This window comes from Microcaecilia unicolor, unplaced genomic scaffold (assembly GCF_901765095.1).
Source record: "Microcaecilia unicolor unplaced genomic scaffold, aMicUni1.1, whole genome shotgun sequence".
NCBI lineage: Eukaryota > Metazoa > Chordata > Amphibia > Gymnophiona > Siphonopidae > Microcaecilia > Microcaecilia unicolor.
Genome location: NW_021963051.1, coordinates 1643 through 21315, shown reverse-complemented (window position 1 = coordinate 21315; position 19673 = coordinate 1643). Strand labels below are relative to the sequence as shown.

At 42.8% G+C, this 19673-nt stretch overlaps 1 protein-coding gene across 1 annotated transcript; it reads left to right on the top strand.

Moving 5' to 3' along the window:
* Window positions 1-1653: 1653 nt before the first annotated feature.
* LOC115458842 (serpin B4-like) lies at window positions 1654-18872 on the top strand (the record flags this gene model as incomplete). Its single annotated transcript, XM_030188669.1, has 3 exons — window positions 1654-1733; window positions 10782-10973; window positions 18768-18872. Coding segments are annotated over exons 2-3 (273 nt in total), but the record flags the coding sequence as incomplete, so codon positions are not given.
* Window positions 18873-19673: the final 801 nt, after the last annotated feature.

Sequence of the window (19673 nt, the reverse complement as noted above, 5' to 3'; positions counted from 1 at the left end):
TTATTGAATTTATGGCATTTTTTTCTGCTTTAATAATGCTTTATTTTATCGTGCACCATGAAGATTTGATACAAATTAAATCACTCAAAACTTGAATAGATGAGTCATTTTTTTCAAATAAGAGCAGCTACAGGTGGTTCGATATTGCATTTCGGATGGGGGCACTCAGCTGCTGATGATTACTATTTTGAACTAAACTCACTGATTTTCACGTTTTTTATTCTGCACTTGTAGGTGGAGGCTATTGAATAAGGACAAATGACTGTGGTATATGCCTTTATCTTTCAGCTGAATAGTAAGCTAGATCTTGTAAGTGTGATCCTTCCTTGCATAAACCAGTCAGGCATGTTTGAGAAAAATGATTTATCAGGGGCAACATACACTGGGCCCAACTCATCTTCCTTTAATGGATGTTGGTTAGATCAGTGTCACAAGCCAGTCCCTCCGGATCAGCTCTCCCACTAAATATTTGTAATTTTTTTTACTCTGTAGCCACCCTGATCTGCTTTAACATTGCTTTTGACTCAACCACTTGTAACCACTCGCCTCCACCTACCCTCCTCTCTTCCTTCCCGTTCACATTAATTGATTTGATTTGCTTACTTTATTTATTTTTTGTCTATTAGATTGTAAGCTCTTTGAGCAGGGACTGTCTTTCTTCTATGTTTGTGCAGCGTTGCGTACGCCTTGTAGCGCTATAGAAATGCTAAATAGTAGTAGTAGTAGTAATGGTCATGAACTCACCAATATCTTTCCTTTTCCATAAATGAGGCAGGATGCCGTTGCGTTATTTACAAACTTTAATAGATTCTTCATCAGAGGACTGTAATCAATAAGTGCACAACTAAGATACAGCCCCCTTGCATAACTTAAACTCAAGTGCAATTTCAAACAGGAATTAAAAGTCCCTATTTCAGTTTCTCTGACACTGTAGCGTAAAGATTATAGCCTGTGGGCTTTAATATGTCACTGCTTTTATCAGCTTCTTTATTGCTCATTACAGCACTTGGCTTCTCTATCTCTACACAGCACAGACCCTGGTCTCTCAGTCTTTAATCTAAGAGGAGTTTATTTTACCCTATGTCCATAGTAGACAACATTCCAAGCTAAGCTACTGCCCTCTGGCCTAACAAATACAGGGTTTATTTATTTTTTTATTTTTGTTACATTTGTACCCCACACTTATTCCCACTCATGGCAGGCTCAATGTGGCAGGCAATGGAGGGTTAAGTGACTTGCCCAGAGTCACAAGGAGCTGCCTGGGCCGGGAATCGAACTCAGTTCCTCAGTTCCCCAGGACCAAAGTCCACCACCCTAACCACTAGGCCACTCCTCCACTCCATAAACTATTTCTATTGCCTGTAAGACTACCTCTCTCTGCTTGACTGACTTTCCCCCCAAAATAGAATTCTTGCCCAGATATTTTAACTACTAAGTGGATGCCTCCCATTGGCTTCTATTCAGCATCTTTCACATATTCATCATGACAATTAGATTTCTTCATCATTAATTATAATGTGTCACAAATCTTTTCATCTTAGAGTGGGTGTGGAATTCCAGAACTTACAGGTATCTTTAACACTGGCTAGCTAATAATTAGACAATTCAGGAAGAAACATGGGAAAAGTTCCAATAGGGGTGGACCAAGATAACCTTTATATTTCAGTGGAGAGTACAGAGCAGATAGAGAAAGATTGAAGAGACAATTTGCAACTTTCCTGTGTGAAGAAAAGGTACTGTAAGCATTGTTCATAAACTACAAATGCTGTCCATAATACTTACTGATGTAATATGAGATATTTATTAGAAGAAATGGGAGAGGGTTCATAAAATGTACAGAAAGATAAATGAAAGGAGATGGAATAAAAGTTAGGGGGAACCCTGAGTAGGCATGATGGAAGCTCATGGAACTGTAGTCTTAGGCAGGTTCCAGCTCAGCAGGAGGAGGATGTTGAGCAAAGAGAAAAATATAGACAAATATTTCCAAAAAGGATCATTTTCATGCAACACTCTAAAATTGCAGAATGTTTACGTGCCAAACAGGATTATTATATCCAACTGACCAACTCTCTTGGCTCTAATCCTCGACTTCTCTTCACCACATTGAACTCTCTCCTCAAGGTGCCCCCTCCCCCAACTTCCCCTTCATTATCTCCTCAGACCCTTGCTGAATTCTTTCACAACAAGGTTCAAAAGATAAACCTTGCTTTCTCTACCTCACCAGCTCTCCCTCCACTAGTCCGTTCCCCTCTCTCTCCTTCCCCTCATTCCCTTTCCTCCTTTCCTGAAGTTACTATTGAGGAAACTACACTTCTCCTTTCTTCCTCAAAATGTACCACCTGTTCCTCTGATCCCATTCCACCCACCTTCTTAATGCCATCTCTCCTACTCTTATTCCTTTTATCTGTCACATTCTCAACCTCTCACTTTCCACTGCGACTGTCCCTGCTGCCTTTAAACATGCTGTGGTCACACCTTCCCTACACCCCTTCCCGTGCACTCCGCTCCATGGATAAATCCTTCTTATCTGTTCCCTTCTCCACTACTGCCAACTCCAGACTTCGCGCCTTCTGTCTCGCTGCACCCTACGCCTGGAATAAACTTCCTGAGCCCCTACGTCTTGCCCCATCCTTGGCCACCTTTAAATCTAGACTGAAAGCCCACCTCTTTAACATTGCTTTTGACTCGTAACCACTTGTAACCACTCGCCTCCACCTACCCTCCTCTCTTCCTTCCCGTTCACATTAATTGATTTGATTTGCTTACTTTATTTATTTTTTGTCTATTAGATTGTAAGCTCTTTGAGCAGGGACTGTCTTTCTTCTATGTTTGTGCAGCGCTGCGTATGCCTTATAGCGCTATAGAAATGCTAAATAGTAGTAGTAGTAGTAGTAGTTTCTCTGAAAATACATCTGCTATACCAAGGAGGTCATTTTAGAAGCCTTGTCTACACTTCTAAACCTTCTGATGCATTATTCTTACTGTATTGAAGCTGTTTCTTCTGTTTTGTTTTATTTGCCAAAAACATCCATTTCATCATCAGAAGGATCGGATAAACCATATTCATTCAGTATTGTCTGTACTTTCAGACTTCTGAGGCAGGAAACTATCACGTGCCAAAATACAGCTGCTGTGTAGAGTCTTTTGGTACTACTCTAATGGAACATTAAATGCAGTGTCTTAATGTCTCCCTTATGTCTTTTGGCAGAGCCTACCTACCCTACTCTTTGGTTTGTACATGTTAGGTCGTAGGGATAGATTGTTCCCCACATTCTGTGGAGTTTGATTCATGCTTTCAGTCTTCCCTTAGATTACAATAAGAGAGCAATTCTATAACAGGAGGAGACCTAGACAGCACTTCTTAGGAGCCTGTTCTATAAGGAAAGAAGGCAAACTCTTTACTTTTATAGAATACTCGTGTAACAGGTCCATACGTGTGTATGATTTAAACGTGACACTTGTACCAGCCATACAGCTGGGGCAAATGTTTAGTTTAATTTCACTTGATATACTGCCATATTGGGAACCCATCATAGTGGTTTACAATGCAATATTATAAAGCAAAATAAACAAGAAATAAAATATACAATGGGGTAAAATAAAAGGTAAGGAAAAATATGGGAAGTGGCATTTTCAAAAAAAAATGTCCAAGTCCCACAAAAAATGTCCTGCTCATAACATCCAAAAAATAATCCATCTGGCAGCCATAATCAAACAGGAAAAACATCTAGATTTCCTGTTCGATCATGGCTGTGAGATACACAGTTTTGTTCTGAAAATGTCCAAAATGAATAGCCATTTTCCAAAGCGAAACATCAAACTTTAGAAAGACAGAAAAGCAGGGACATGAATGTCTGCCTGGCACCATTTTCAAGAATATGGCCATAGAGTTATTTTTGTAGAATGAGGAGTAGCCTAGTGGTAAGTACAGTGGGCTATAAGCCAAGGGGACACAAATTCACCCCCCTATAACTTTGTTTTTTTAATGTGATCCCTCTAGAACCTGAAAAAGATACCTACTGTTCCTGAATATACATCACTTTAATAGCCTTCATCCTTGCTGGTGTCTTATATATTTAGGGTACAATAGGTATTTTCTGTTTCTGTAAGACAGAATTATTAAAAAAAAAATTGAATTTTGGGCTTGAATCTGGGTCCCTTGATATACATTCCACTGTACTAACCACTAGGATACGCCTCTGCCCTGCTTGCTCGTTAACTTTGGTCAGAATGGCCATAATACCTACAGCTGACATACAGCCTGGTTTTCCTTTCCAGTGTCATTTTCAGGGAAGAGGGATGGGGACCTCATCCAATGGCGTATTAAGGAGGGGTCATGCCTTAATCCCTCAAGTGGTCAGCTACTCAATCAGAGCACCTTTTCGAACCTGGACATGACTGAAACAGGTCCAGATAAAAACATCCTTTTTTTTAGACATACTTATTCCCATTTGAAAATCCCTATTGGACATCCTACTTTTAGGCCCTCCCTTGCCCCACCCACAACATGCCTCCCTTGCTATTTGGATGAACTGCAGTGTGAAACATCCAATTTCTGACTTTCCAAAATCAGGATTTGGATGATTTTAGCAGATGAACTTTTTAAAAGGCATTTTAAGACATCCATCCGCTCTGAAAATGAGCACCAAGATATAAAATATGAAAAACAAGTCGTTAAGCCCATTAAAACAGGCAAGGTTTTTCTATTTCTGACATATAATGTAAAATTTGATGAACATAATGTGTAGTTCTTGAAAGGGTGCGGGGAAACAGTTGGGGGTACAGAGAGAGAGTGAAAGTGTGTATATGTGTGTGTGTGTGTGTGTGAGAGAGAGAGAGCTGCTAGGAGTCCCTGTGACAGTGGAGGGTCATTTGCTCCTTATTGCCAGTTGTTTGAGGCAGAAAAGCAGGGCTCATTTTTGAGTAGCCTGCCCCCCTCCCCCATACATCTTCCTGTAACCTATATGGGTATGGTGCGGTATTGTTGGACTTCAATGAGTTCACTGTATGTATGGTGTGTGTGAGTGATGTGCCTGGGATCCATTCCCGGCGTCGCTGTCCCCCTCTATGTGTTTGTGTGTGTGTGTGAGAGAGAGAGTGTGTTTGTGTCTGTGTGAAAGAGAGAGAGTGTGTGAGTGAGTTCAGAGAGAGATAGAGACAAAGTGTGTGTGTGTGTGTGAAAGAGAGAGAGAGAGTGTGAGAGTGACTTCAGAGAGAGAGAGAGAGTGTCTGTGAGAGTGAGTTCAGAGAGAGAGAGAGAAGGAGAGAGAGAGAGACATCCCTATGCACAGTCACAGACACAAAACTGCCAAGTTAGTCATTCCAGGAGGGAGACTTTTTGGCCAGTCCTGGTTTTAAAACTTACACCCCAAAGCAGTATAGTATTTACAGTCCATGATTTTATCCATTGAAATCAGTGCTGCAGGTCCCATCATGTATCAGAATGAGAATGACAAAAATACAGGACCGGCCAAAGAGGTCTTCCTCCTGGAATGGGTAACTTCGCAACGATGCAGAGTCTGTGCAGACTGTCTCTCATCTTGCCATCTGTCCTCTATTTATACACATAGGTTGTCCCCCTCCCTGTCAGTGCTTACAGTGTATCGCCTCTCCTCCTCACTAATAATTAATGGTGTCTCTCCCTCTCACTACTACTGCTGCTTCTCTATTTATACAGAGTGTCTCTTCTTCCCTGTGTGGTTAATCTCATCTATCCTTCCCTCCTCTGTTTATACACATCATCTGTGTCCCTCCCTGTCAATGCTTACAACCTCACCTCCTCTGATAATAAATGATGTCTCTCCTTGTTGCTACTGCTGCTCCTCTATTTATACACAGTGGCGTTCCTAGGGGGGCTGACACCTGGGGCGGATCGCCGATGAGCCCCCCCCCCGGGTGCAGCGCCCCCCCCTCGATGAAGCGCGATCTGCCCCCCCTTTTGCGTGCTGAGCAGTCTCTGCAACCCGCCCGAGCAAGCCCCGTCGCGAGCCGCCCCCAGCACCTCTGTATTCCCTGCTCCCATCGCTGCAGCTGTGCTCAATGAAAAGCAGGTGGAGGGCAGGAAAGGCTGAAACCGGCCAATCCCCACAGCCCGGAAGCTACCACCAGCCTCCTCGCAGGGAGAGGTTCTGCTCACCGTCTGCCTGCTGCTGCACGGAGACGGGGGGCGAGAAGGAAGGAAGCACGAAAGGACAACCCCCCCCCCCCCCCCAGCGAAGAACACCCCGGTGCACGCCACTGCGGGGGGGTGCCACACGCGCCTGTCCGTTGCTCATTCCATGCTCCCTCTGCCCCGGAACAGGAAGTAAACCTGTTCCGGGGCAGAGGAAGCATGGAACGAACGAGGACAGGCGCGCGCAGCACCCCCCCCCCCCCAGCGGCGTGCACCCGGGGCGGACCGCCCCCACCGCCCCCCCCTTGGTACACCACTGTTTATAACAGTGTCTCTTTTTCCCTGTGTGGTTTACAGACTGTCTCTCATCTATCCTTCCCTCCTCTGTTTATACACATCGTCTGTGTCCCTCCTTGCGATACTTACAGCCTTCACTCCTCTGATAATAAATGATGTCTCTCCCTCTTCCTCCCAGTACCAGGGCGACTCCCCCCGAGGTCGCCGCCGGCCCTCTCCATTGAATCACAGCGCCTCACACTCCGAAAGCGCAGCAGGCACCGGCAGCGGCAGATCGCCCCCGTTCATGGTTCCTTCCCTCCCTGTGTTCCGCCCTCGTGTGACGTAACTTTGGTGAGGGCCAGGACACAGGGAGGGAAGGAAGGCTGAAGGGAGGCGCTGCCGCTGCATTTTCGGAGGTGAAGCGCTGTAAGTTAAATGGAGAGGGCTTGGCCCGGGTGGAGGGGGGCCGGCGGCGACCTCAGGTGGGGAGTGGTAGCGACCTCAGCGGGGGTGGGGAGGCGATCTTGGCCGCTGGGGCGGTTGGTAACTGGCCTTCTGCCCCCCCTGCAATGTGTCATACACTCCATCTAGAGACCTGCAAGTTCACCCCGGGCTCTGAGCAAACCGGGCACATCGGTCAGAGGCTAGAGCTTTCGGCGTCGATGTCGGGAGTGACCTGTGTTGTAACGCATGCACAGAACAGTTACGCTGTTCTGCGCATGCAAGGCACGTCGGTCACTCTTCATTTATGTAATAGGATATTGTGTTCCTCAGAATTCCATTGGCCACTTCACTTAGGCCATCTTTTACTAATGCGCGCTCACATTCTTGGCGGCACGCTAAAATTGGGCACGTGCTAAACGTTAGAGATGCCAGTGCATTCCTATAGGCATCTCTAATGTTTAGTGTGCGCCCAATTTTAGTGAACACCAAAAACGTGAGCACGCCTTAGTGAAAGACGGCCTTAATCTGTCTGCCCAAAATCATTAACAAATAACAAAGGTGTCCTCAAAAAGGTAGGCCTTCAATTTTTTTCTAAATTGATATATGACATTTCTGTCCTAAAATTATGTTGGGAGGTGGTTCCAGCGCAGCGGACTCAAAAGCTAAAAAAATGAACGTCAGATCGTTTCCAAACCGAAAATGTCCATATAAAGGTACCACTAACAGATTTTGTTGGGCTGAGCGTAGATCCTGACATGAGGAGTATGGTGTTATGTACCCAGCTAATGAGACTGCCATTCCTGACTAGTAAATTTTATGTATGAATGTTAAAATCTTAAAATTAATTGTTGGAGAGACAGGCAGCCATTGTTCCTCCATCTGTAATGCATAATTTAATCCCTTTTATGGCACCTTTAAGCAGTCTAATAGCCGTGTTTTGCAACAACTGAATACAATTAAGAGCTATCTGATGAATCCTTTTCAACAGTGCATTACAGAAATGTAAGGGCCCCTTTTACAAAGTGGCAGTAAGTCCAACGTTGATTTACTGTTCGCTGAAGAGGAACCACTGCCAGGCTACCGCAGAACCCCGGCGGTAGTTCCCACCCCCAGTGCACCATCATATCCGGCACTACCAAAATATATTTATTTTTGCAGGGCTGGTGTGCATCCGGCGGTAGTTGTGCAGTGCCGTGCACTTCTGTTACTGCCGGGTTCGCACGACGAGTGCTTCACTTGCTGCACAGCCATTTCTTTAAAAAAAGAAAGTCCTACTTTTTACCCGCTGAGGTAAAAGGGGGCCTCGGCACATGCCAAAAACACGTGTCGACGCCAGCAGAGGCCCACTTTTGCCGCAGCTTGGTAAAAGGGGCCCTAAGTTACTTATAACAGTGGCAAGAATCACAGTCCTTAAAACTTTCATATTTAATAATGATTTAGCTGATCGAATCATGTACTTAAGGAAGAACTTTTTGGAAATATGGGAGATATAAGATTTAAACAAAAAGTCCTCATCAAGAATAATGCCTCATATTTTCATGTTCTAATAGTGATGGGAGAGCTTGCATTTACCCATAGTATCCTGTCTATTGAAAATCATACTATTAGACTTTTCAGGGTTAAGCTTCATTTTATGTGTAGCCAGCCAAGTAGCAACCTTATCCAGTATTGAGTTCAGAGATTCAACTTCATATTTGTTTTGGAGATTGACAATAGATAGAATCTTAAAATCATCAGCACACGCAAACAGTGTTAATTCTACTGAATAAGCTCTAAAAGTGGAGCCTACAAATATTGAATAGAATTGAGGCTAAAAGAAATCCCTAAGGAACCACACAAGACATGGAATATGACTCCGAGTAGGAGCCATTCCAGCGAACTGCATACTGTCTATCATCGAGATAGGGATGAAACCATAATTATGCAGTACCAACAATGCCAGTAGCAGAGTCTAGATAATAATCATGCATGATCAAGCAAATCAAATGTGACAGAAATATCCAATGACAGTAGAATCACCATTTTAACCTTGTCTAGACGATTTTGAAGAAATGTAGTCAAGCTTAGTAATGCTATTTTTGTTCTGTGAGCTTTACAGAAACTGGATTGCTTTGGGTGCACAACATTGGTCTTTAATGATGTAATACTATAGGCAAGTTTGCCACTGGGTGAAAATTAGTGACAATAGAAGGTCCCAATAAAACATCTTCAAGTCACAGAATTGCAAATTTTCATGATAGTGTAAGTTTGCCACTTTGAAGACTAGCTACAAGCATCTGAAGTAGAATGGTAGTAGTATAGAATCAAATAATGGCAGAAATTTGGAAGTCAGCACAAGGTCTCCTGTATAGTGGTTTCATTGGGTAATGTAAAGGTAGATAAACACCTATCTAATGCCAGATTACCTACAGAACCAGTCTGAGCAGGCTCAAAGCCTGAAGAGCTATAGAAGATGTTTGGTAGATATTAGTTTTATCAGAAAAAAATATTGCTATGTTTTTTGCAGTAATTTGTTTGGTCTTGAGGGATGTTTCACAGGGCAGTATACATAACTTAGCACCTCACGATGGCACGTACAATCTGTGTGGGCTCTGGGGCATGAAAGGCCAGCCTTTTGGGTGGCACCTTGTGCTCGCACAGCCCTCTGTAGTCAATGTACTGCCCCCCTTACACATTCCTTTGCCTTGTATGTGTGTGGTGTAGGGGTTAGAGCTGTGGGCTCTTCAAGCAGCGGATATGGGTTTGATCCCCACTGTCACTCCCTATGGTTTCTATTTCTTTTCCCTGCCATATCTGTTGCAATGTGCTAAGTTAATGTGTGTGACATGCTGGGCACTTTCATATTGCTCACAGAAGGGTACTGTCCAACATCCCTTCCCCACTCTCCTTCCTTTCCATGTCATCTCCTAGGTTTGGAGATGGCTGCATCACATTCTAGTGGATATGGGGGATGTGGGCACACTGTAATGAGGGCACAAGAGAATCAGGAGCTCAGACTCCTCGGGTGAGAAATTGAGCTCTCTCCTAAGAGATATGTTACCCAGACTCAGGGATGCCCTTCCACGTGCAGCACTGTATATGGATGATTTGTCTATTGAGATAATGTCTTCCTGTTCCAGAGGACTTTTTTTTAACACAGGGACCACTACCACCATTGGACATTTTCTGTAGTGTATTTCTCATTAGCAGAGATGACAGAATGTTTATGTCGTTTGCATTATATCATTTATTGGACATTTTTTCAATGCTTTTTCGACTGCAAAGGGCCTATGCGTGTCTAGCATGCACCAAATCAGCATTACCGCCCTGCAACCACGTGCCCCTGGTGGTAATTCTGAATTTGGTGTGCGCCAAAAACACGCGGTAGAAAATATTTTACCACAGGGCACCTATCCGGTGGTAAATGGTAGCATGTGAGACCTTACCACTAGGTAAATGGGGGGCAATGTCTCAGGCTGAAAATGGATAGGCTCTGGTTTCAATTTTATCACATGTCCGTTCTACAGACCGTTAAAAAATGGCCCTTTTCTTAAACGTGGTAAAAAATGGCCCAGCACATGGCCAAAAGATGCGCACGCACTAATGCAGACCACTTTTTACCGTGGCTTAGTAAAAAGGCCCCCAAGTTTTTGGGATGCTTTGCGATAGATAGCTTTTAAACATTTGGACATCATATCGAAAATGCCCCTCGAATGTTACCTTCTATAGTGACCTCTTTATTTACACCCTGAGCTGAAGAACAATCAGTTTGAGAGCTATGCATATATAATGTTTTTGAGGTTTTTACATATAATAATACTATTTGTTGTTTTAGTTTCATGGTGCTTGTGGAGTATTTAGGATAAGTAAGATGCTTTTGCAAGACCTGTAAAGTACATTATGAAAACAGCTTCTTCCACATGTACTACTTTCTTGCCCTCTCTTACTAGTTTATTTTTTCATTTAGAGGGGTTTACGGATTGATTTCATAATGGACTCCCTCACTGCAGCAAACGCTTCATTCACTTTTGACCTTTACAAGCAGCTGAATAAAACTAAAAAGGATGAAAATATCTTCTTCTCCCCTCTGAGTATTGAATCTGCATTAGCCATGGTGTTAATGGGAGCCAAGGAAAATACTGCAGCCGAGATGGAAAAGGTAAACCTGAACTAAATACAATAACATTAAACCCTACATAGTTACCTTCATAAAGAAAGTGAAATGCTTTGGTTCCTCTTTTTTACAGGACCAGGAGTACAGTGTGGGTAAAATGTCTTTAATCATTTCTGTACCTTTGAAGAACTAGAGGGAAGATCACTTCCTGGGTTCTACATTTCTGGACTCTCTTCACCAAAGTTTCTCACACCACTCATTCCAATGGCTTCATTGTTTGGGCCAGGCCTGTCTGAACAAAAGCAAAATGTTAACTGATTTCAGTTGTAGCAGGACACCACAATGTGCCCTCCTTGCAGCAACAGGAGGAACATTCTGGGTCCCTGTTCCAGATTACTGCTAGTTAAACTAATGAAGGAGTAATTTAATCTGGGAGAATCCCAATTGGAGGAGACTATGAGGGGCATAATCGAAAGGCGCCGGCCATCTCTAAGGGCGCCCATTTCCGAGGACGGCGCCACAAAGAGGCGGGGCCGACCGTATTTTCGAAATGAGATGGGCAGCCATCTTTTGTTTTGATAAAACGGTTGGGGCCGGCCAATCTCAACATTTAGGTCGAAATGTTGAGATCGCCGCACTTAAAGATGGCCAGCCTCGATTTTCAGCCATAATGCAAACCGAAACCGGCCATCTCAAATACAACCAAATCCATGTCCTTTGGTCATGGGAGGGGCCAAGATTCGTAGTGCACTGGTCCCCCTGACATGCCAGGACACCAACCGGGCACCCTAGGGGGCACTGCAGTGGACTTCAATAATTGCTCCCAGGTACATAGCTCCCTTACCTTGGGTGCTGAGCCCCCCAACCTCCCCCCAAACCACTCCCCACAACTATCCACCACTACCATAGCCCTAAGGGGTGAAGGGGGGCACCTACATGTGGGTACAGTGGGTTTTGGGTGGGTTTTGAAGGGCTCCCATTTTCCACCACAAGTGTAACAGGTAGGGGAGGGTGGGCCTGGGTCTGCCTGCCAGAAGTCCACTGCACCCACTAAAACTGCTCGAGGGACCTGCATACTGCTGCGATGGACCGAAGTATGACATTTGAGGGTGGCATAAGAGGCTGGCAAAAAAGTTTTTAAAGTTTTTTTGAGGGTGGGAGGGGGTTAGTGACCACTGGGGGAGTCAGGGGAGGTCATCTCCGATTCCCTCCAGTGGTCATCTGGCCAGTTTGGGCACTTTTTTGTGACTTGGACCTAAAAAAAAAGGGACCAAATAAAGCGGACCAAATTCTCGTCAGGGCCGGCTTTCTTTTTTCCATTATCAGCTGAAGCCGGCCATCTTGTAAGCAAAGCATGCCCATGTCCCGCCTTCTGTACACTGCCGACACGCTCACTTGAAGTTTGGCTGGCTCCGCGACGGAAAGCAGTTGAGGGCGGCGAAAATCGGCTTTCGATTATGCCAATTTTGCCAGCCTTGAGAGATGGGCGGCCATCTCCCGATTTGTGTCGGAAGATGGCCGCCCTTCTCTTTCGAAAATAAGCTGGTATGTCTGCAACTAGTTCCACATCCACAAAGGAGAGAAGGATTGGAGCCTAGAAGCAGTGTGAATGCATGCTTGCAATCTCCTTACTTTATTTAAATGGACTTTACAGATAATTCTAAAAGAAGTCGTCTCCAGCATTGGACTGTTGTTGAAATTGCTGCATATTTGGGTGACCTCATAAGTGGGTGTAGTAGCCATGTCCCAGTTAGGAGCCTGGAGGACAACCAAAGATGTCCTCAGTGAGATACAGCCAGTGGTGTGCTGGAGCCGGCTCTCACCGGTTCTGCAGAGCCGGTTGTTAATTTTTGAACAATTTAGAGAACCGGTTGTTCTGCTCTCAGCTGCGACTTGAATGGGGGTTTTTTTTTTCCACAAATTGCAGCAGGAGGCTGGAGGCACGCATGCCCAAACACACCAGCTGTCACCTGATATTGGTGCATGCGTGGTGTGTGGCAACCCTGCCTCCTCGTGCTGCACTGCAGGAAAGAGGTTCGTGTCCGAGTTCCTGATTCTCTCTCCCCTGCTGCTGCCCTTCCCACTGCCCCATGCACTGAACTTTGTTTCTTCCCTCCGTATCTGCTCCCTCTCCCTGCCTCCCTCCCTCACCTCTCCCCCCCCCCCCCCCCCCCCCCCCCCCCATCCCCCGCCGCAGTTGGACCGGATCGTTACTTAAATGCAGGCAGGCAAAGGACACTGTCGGGACCAAGGAGGCAGCCGATCTACTCCAGGGTAAGAAAGGAAACCAATTTGTTTAATCTTTGTTTTCACTCCCCCCCACTGCTGTCCTCTAGTGAACCAAACAAAGCAATCAAACCTAGGATCTGCTGCATCCACATTCTCGTTTTTTTTTTTTAATTCTTGGTCCATCTGTAACAAGTCTAAAGCTGTTTCAATTGGATAGGCAGTGCCTTAAAAGGTGGAGGACAAAAGTTTTTGTTTCGTTTTTTTTTTTTTTTACTTATTGGACAGATTTTTTATTTATTTGAAAGCTTTCCATATAATATAAATATCATGAAATAACAATTGAATATCACTAAACATCTTTAAAAATGATTATAGCTGGTAGAAATAGCAATCTTAAACTTTGTATTTTGTGCTCATTTTTCTACACTAAAAAAAAATAAAATAATAAATACACTGTCTGTATACAATACAGATGGCCAAATTTCAGTGAGGATATCCTGTTTCCTGATGGGTTCACCTTAACTGTTGTTGTAATCTACCTTGGGAAGCCTTGTGTTATAAAGATGATGATGGAATATATTGAAATTAAATGGGAGTAGAATTAAACTCTCCTTTCATTGGGGCACATGGAATCAGATCTTAATCTGTTTTGTACAAGTTTACCTTTTAGATACACAAATGGATTATTCTGTTTTGAACATGTTTCAGAGTCAAGTGGTTTTATTAGTCAAAATAAAAATTTTTGTTTCTTGCAGATTTCTTTTGTTTAAACATAAATGGGCCATAAGCCCCTAATGCAGCCCATTGGTTTTCTTATATTTAGTTCTTGTGATAAATTATTCGTGTCAAAACTGAAAACTCTTGTCTCTATCTGGTCGATAATAAAAGGAGCTCATTATGAACACTATCCACCCTAAAAGGTTGTTTTGTGTGTACATGAAGAATTATGATATTGGCTAAATACGTGTATGTGTGTCCCTAGTCCTGCATCCTAAGTTTATTAATCCTTTCAAGAAATCCAGTTAATCTTTTAACTTATTAGTGGAGCATAACCGCAGAGTCATCGTATGGTCGCATCTTCAATATCGTAATGCTAGTGCCCATCTAAGGAACAGCCAGGTTATTTTGAGTTAGTCTTCACTTGCTTTCCTTGTGCCATCACTATCCAGCAGGTAGGCAGTGTCTAAAAGATGGAGGATAAAGGATTTTTTTTTACATTAAAAGAAGGTAAATTTGGATGTAAGGATTGTTTGAAAGCACGCTCCCTCCCCGGGTATAGCCAGCTCTGCAAATGTTTTGTTTTTTTTTGGCGGAGCGCAGAGGTGGCGGGGGGGGGGGGGGGCATAGAGGTGGGGGGGGTGCAGAGGTGGACCAGGGAGAGAGCCTGTTGTTAAAAATATACCAGCACACCACTGGATACAGCCTCTACAATTGAACACAATACTCCAAATGGGGCCTCACCAATGACTTGTACATGGGCATTAATTCCTCCTTTCTCTATGCAGCCTAGCACTAATCTGGCTACAGCCACCACCTTAGCACATTGTTTTATTGTATTAAGATCCTCCAATACTATTACTCCAAGGTCCATCTCTCAGTCTGTGCCCATCAGTCTCTCACCTCCTAGCAAATACAGCTTTTCCAGGTTTCTACACCCAATGTGCATCTCTCTGCACATCTTTGCATTACATTTTAACTACCAAACATTAGACCATTTTTCAAAATTTTTAGATCATTTCCCATGGTGTCCATTTCCTCTGGGGTGTCCAATCTGATGCAAATCTTTGTGTCATCCGCAAAAAGGAAACTTTTCCCTCTAACCCTTTGGCAATGTTGCTCACAAATACATTAAATAGGATCAGCCAAAGTACAGATCCTTGACTCTCACTCTTACTTGTGAGATACTCCAATACTCACAGTTTCCTCTGTGTCAATTCCATTCACCACCACCCTCTGATGCAAAGAAGCCAGCTCTGTGGGTGCTGTGGATGCATGAGCATACCCAATATTGAACATACTCCTTGACTGTGTCCAGGAAGGGGTCATTTCCATTGGGTCCAGCACATCCAATCGTTTTGAAAAGTTGGCTCCTATGATGTCTGTCAGTCAACCAGTTTCTAATCCATTTCCCCACTTTGGGTCCTTACTCCAACCCGCTCAAATTTGTTCATGAGACTTTTATGAGGAACTGTGTCAAAGGCTTTGCTAAAATTCAAATAGACCATATCTATAGTGTGTGCCCTCATTCCAGTTCTCTCGTCACCCAGTCAAGACAAATCAATCAGATTCATTTGACACAATTTTCCTTTGGTAAAACCATCTTTCTTAGGATCTTGTAAGCCATTTTACTATCTTTTCCTTCAGCAGCGTCTCCATAATGTTTCCTACCACTGAAGTGAGGCTTACTAGCCTGTAGTTTTCCACTTCCTCTCTGTCACCATTTTTGTGGAAATGGACCACATCCACTCTTCTATAATCACATGGAACCTCTCGTCTCCAGGAATATATTACACAAATCTTTAAGCGGGCCAACCAGAACATCTTTGAACTCCTTCAATATCCTTGGATTTACCCCACCCAGCCTGATGGCTTTGTCCACTTTTAGTTTTTCCAGTTGTTCATAAACACTTTCTTCCATGAATGGTACAATGTCTACTCCACTCCCATGTATGTCTTTGTTTAGTATGTTTGCCATTTCCTCATCACTCTTCACATATCAGTTCTCATCAAATTTCAGTCTTACAATTCTCTTTCTAGCCTTCCTCTTTTCCCCAATATACCTCAAAAAAAGTCTTATCACCTCTCTTTATGTCTCCAGCCATTTTTTCTTTTGCTTGTGTTTTCGCCAGCCAGAATTCCCTTTTCATTTCTTTGAGTTTTATGTGATATTCTTTCCTGTGTTCTTTTTACATATTTCTGAATGCTACCTTTTTTGACTTTATTACTTCAGATACTTTGGTGAACCGTGTCATTTTCCTTTTCCTCTTGCTTTTGTTTATTTTCCAGAATCACATTTAAATTATCATGTATGGTCTTTAAGGTTTTTTGTTTGGGACTACCAAGATATCTTACAGAAAAAATGATCTAAGGAAGAAAGTTGTTGTCCTTTGCATTTATCTCAGTGTTGTCTACTTCAGCTTTCTTCTTTGCAGACAATTCAATTAACCTCTACCAAAAATAAGGTCTTTTATATAAGTCCTCCTTTATGAAATTCTTTACCTGCTGTTTGTAGTTGTTTTAGTTCTTTTGGTTTTTGAAAAGTTCTGAAAAGTTGGATTTTTAAGCATACCTTTAATGAACCATAAGTTGTCTAGAATTCTTTAGTTTTATTTGATTTGCATTGTTGTAATTTTCTTTTGTTTACATTTGTATTAGTTTATTTATTGAAAATTGCTAAGGTGTACAGAATATTGGTTTTATTGTGAACCTCTTTCAAACCTTGTAGTACCAAACGGTATATCAAGTTAATAAATCGAATCAAAGAAATGTTGCCATTTTAAAGCACCTTTCAGCTTGGAGCCTGTTATTCTTACTAACAATAATGGACACTATTTACAACCAAGCTTAGATCAAGCTGTAATTTTTATTTTAAAGGAGAAAGAGACTGCAGAAACCAGATAAAAATCCTTGGTTACACCTGCCTAAAATATCAGTCGATGTTATGTTGTTGTTTTTTTTCTGTGCCATCATTTACTGTGCATTAACCAAAAAAAATACTGTATGTCATTTTAAAATATTTTAATGGTGATTCAAAAAATCAAAGTTGTTTAGTGCATTGATGTAGCAGCACTTATCCTAAAGTTCAATGGGGCCACCGTTTCACCAGTCTTGTGGCTTCTTCTAGAACTCGTGCTGTTTAATTTCACCGTAATATATTTCCAGTGACAAAATTTCTCTTCAAAATGGCTTTGCCTGTTATTCTTCTTTTTCCTTTTCACATTTTTATATTGTGTTTGTTGGTTTCTTGTGGGGTTTTAGGGGGGAGGGGATTGAAAGTGCAAGGGCAAGTATGTAATTTCTTGGGGAGTTATATTCAACCCACAGTGACAAGAGGCTTGTAAACCGCTCCCAGCCATGGGCTGACTTAAGCTCAGGTAGTCAATGTCGGGGACGTGCATGGCTCCTGGCATTGAATGTTCAGGTATGTGTGCTCATCTGGAACTTAACTGGGCACCAGCCAATATTCAGACCAGTGCCCAGTTAATTCAGCACATAAAGCAAGGATACCTGTTTTGCTGTCCTAACTCTATGCGTTTACTTAGCTGGTTAACAGAATGAATATTGCTGCTCTGCCCAAACTCCACCCTGGCCCACACCTAACCTAGCCAGTTAGGGGATGGCCGGTTAGCGGTGATTATCAGTTGCACCTGGCTAAGTGCTGCTGAATATTTGTGGCTGGCTAACTTAGAGGGGCTTAACTGGGCAGGAGTCTCTCCTGCCCCAGTTAAACACTTTTGAATATCAACCCCCTTATTTTTATCTTTTATTTTGTTTCCACCCCTTTTCAATTGATGTAGGCTAGTGTTTTTTTCAACATTCTGCAAAATTCTGCTTAGTAATCAGGGTCCTTAATTTGTTTTGAATTATTTTCTTGTATACCTTTTCTTCTTTCTGCTGTGTTGGAAATATATAGTTAAGTCTAATTAAAAAAAAAAACAAAATTAAAAATCCCATAATCAACACAAGAAACTAAACAAAATGGAAATGTTTGGCCAGCACACCATGGGAGAATTCTATAACAGCAGAAAAAAGTGCCACTTGCACACGCTTTTACCTTAAGCACTATTCTATAAGGGCACGGAATTGTAAGGAAGTTGTACATGTGGGCGGAGCATTGGTGGGAACTGGGAATGTCTCCAACTAGAAGCACCAGTTGTAGAATTCTATAAGGGTTGAACAGATTGGTGCATTTAGGCACACCCAATAATGTCTGCCATTCACAAGGCATAGGTGGGTGTGTCTCCATTCTGGCTTGCCGATACAGGTTTGCACTAGTATCCTATAATGGAATCTTGGCTCCCAGATAGTGTTTTAAAATTAGATCTCCCTACACTGTCTCATGGAGGTCCCAAGGAAGTGCACGACAAACACAGAAGAAGACTAGCCTCCACACTTGGAAACCCAAAGAGCAAAGTCACAGCAAAGGAGACAGAAAAGATGATGCCAAAGAAACTTCTACTGGACTCAAAAAAGTTCACAGCAAATGTTTATTGAAACAATCTGGACTCGACACAAGTCATGTTTCGGCCACTCTGGCCTGCCTCAGGAGTCCCTGTATAATTGCAGGAAGACAAAAAAGTCTTCTGGGGATGTGCAGCTAGCAAACTCAAAAGCTGTGAATAGGCAAAACTTCTTTCCTCAAGTGTACGCTGTCAGAACAGGACAAGCATCACCTCAGAGTCATCAAACCTGCAATTATTGTAGCAACAACATACAGGGACTCCCGAGGCAGGCCAGAGTTTCTTTGGCATAATCTTTTCGGTCCCAAAGAAGTGCTAAGCTATAGAATTATCCCCATATGTCTAGTGTTATACAAATGAGAGAATATTTCATTATCGTAAAGGGGAGTCATTGTCCAAATCAAAATATTATCTTTGTTTTCAACTACAGGTACTTCACTTGGGTGACACTGAAGGGACTGCAGATGCAGGAGCTGGAAACACATGTGAAGGAAATGTTAACAAGCAAACCTTTCTTCCTCCTCCACCTTTGCTGGTATTGTAATTACATCAAAAATGAAATAAGAGTCTGAACTATTTATCACACAAAAAAAAAGAATGCTGAATAGTCATTAAGGCCATTTTGGGTTCTATTATTGGAGTATCATCATTTCCCAGGGCTGAGAAGGCATTTTTCAAGGTTATCCTTTGAGGGAGTGAGTGCCTCTTTGATATAGGTTGTACCCTGCCAGAGCCCACTGTAATCTATCTATTCCTAGGTTTTTTGATTCTTTGTGGGAGTGGAGGTATATTGTTTTCAAGTTGTATCCTAGAAAAGGCCCTTTTTACTGCAAGTAAGTTCTTCCCTGACTGTTTTGGAGACAAATGGGGCAAGCTCTGACACTCCAACTGGTTTGTCTTATGATCATAAAACTGCAACTACTACGCTGAATAATAGTCATTTTGATTATTAGGTTAGAGATAGAGCAATACAGGTGTGATTTTGACTTAATTAAAGTCTACTGGCTATGTATCTTGCAAATACTATATATGAAAATGCAACCCTTGGGCATGAGGGCAAGTGATAAGGAGGGAGGGAGGGAGGGTGCCCAAAGCCAATAGACCATATCTAAACTGGCGGCAATTCAAAATCTCTTGTTTATAAAGGCCAAACAAGGAAAATAGTGAAACTAGTGTAAGGGGTGCTGTTCTGGTTGTGCGGTGGTCCATAAAAGATTCATATTCCAGGACCCCAAAGAACATGCACTTCTCCCAGTCCCAGTCCCTGGGAATCTGCCCTAAGCAATATTCTATTAAGGGCATGCACCCTTTATAGAATAGTTTCCAAATTTATTAA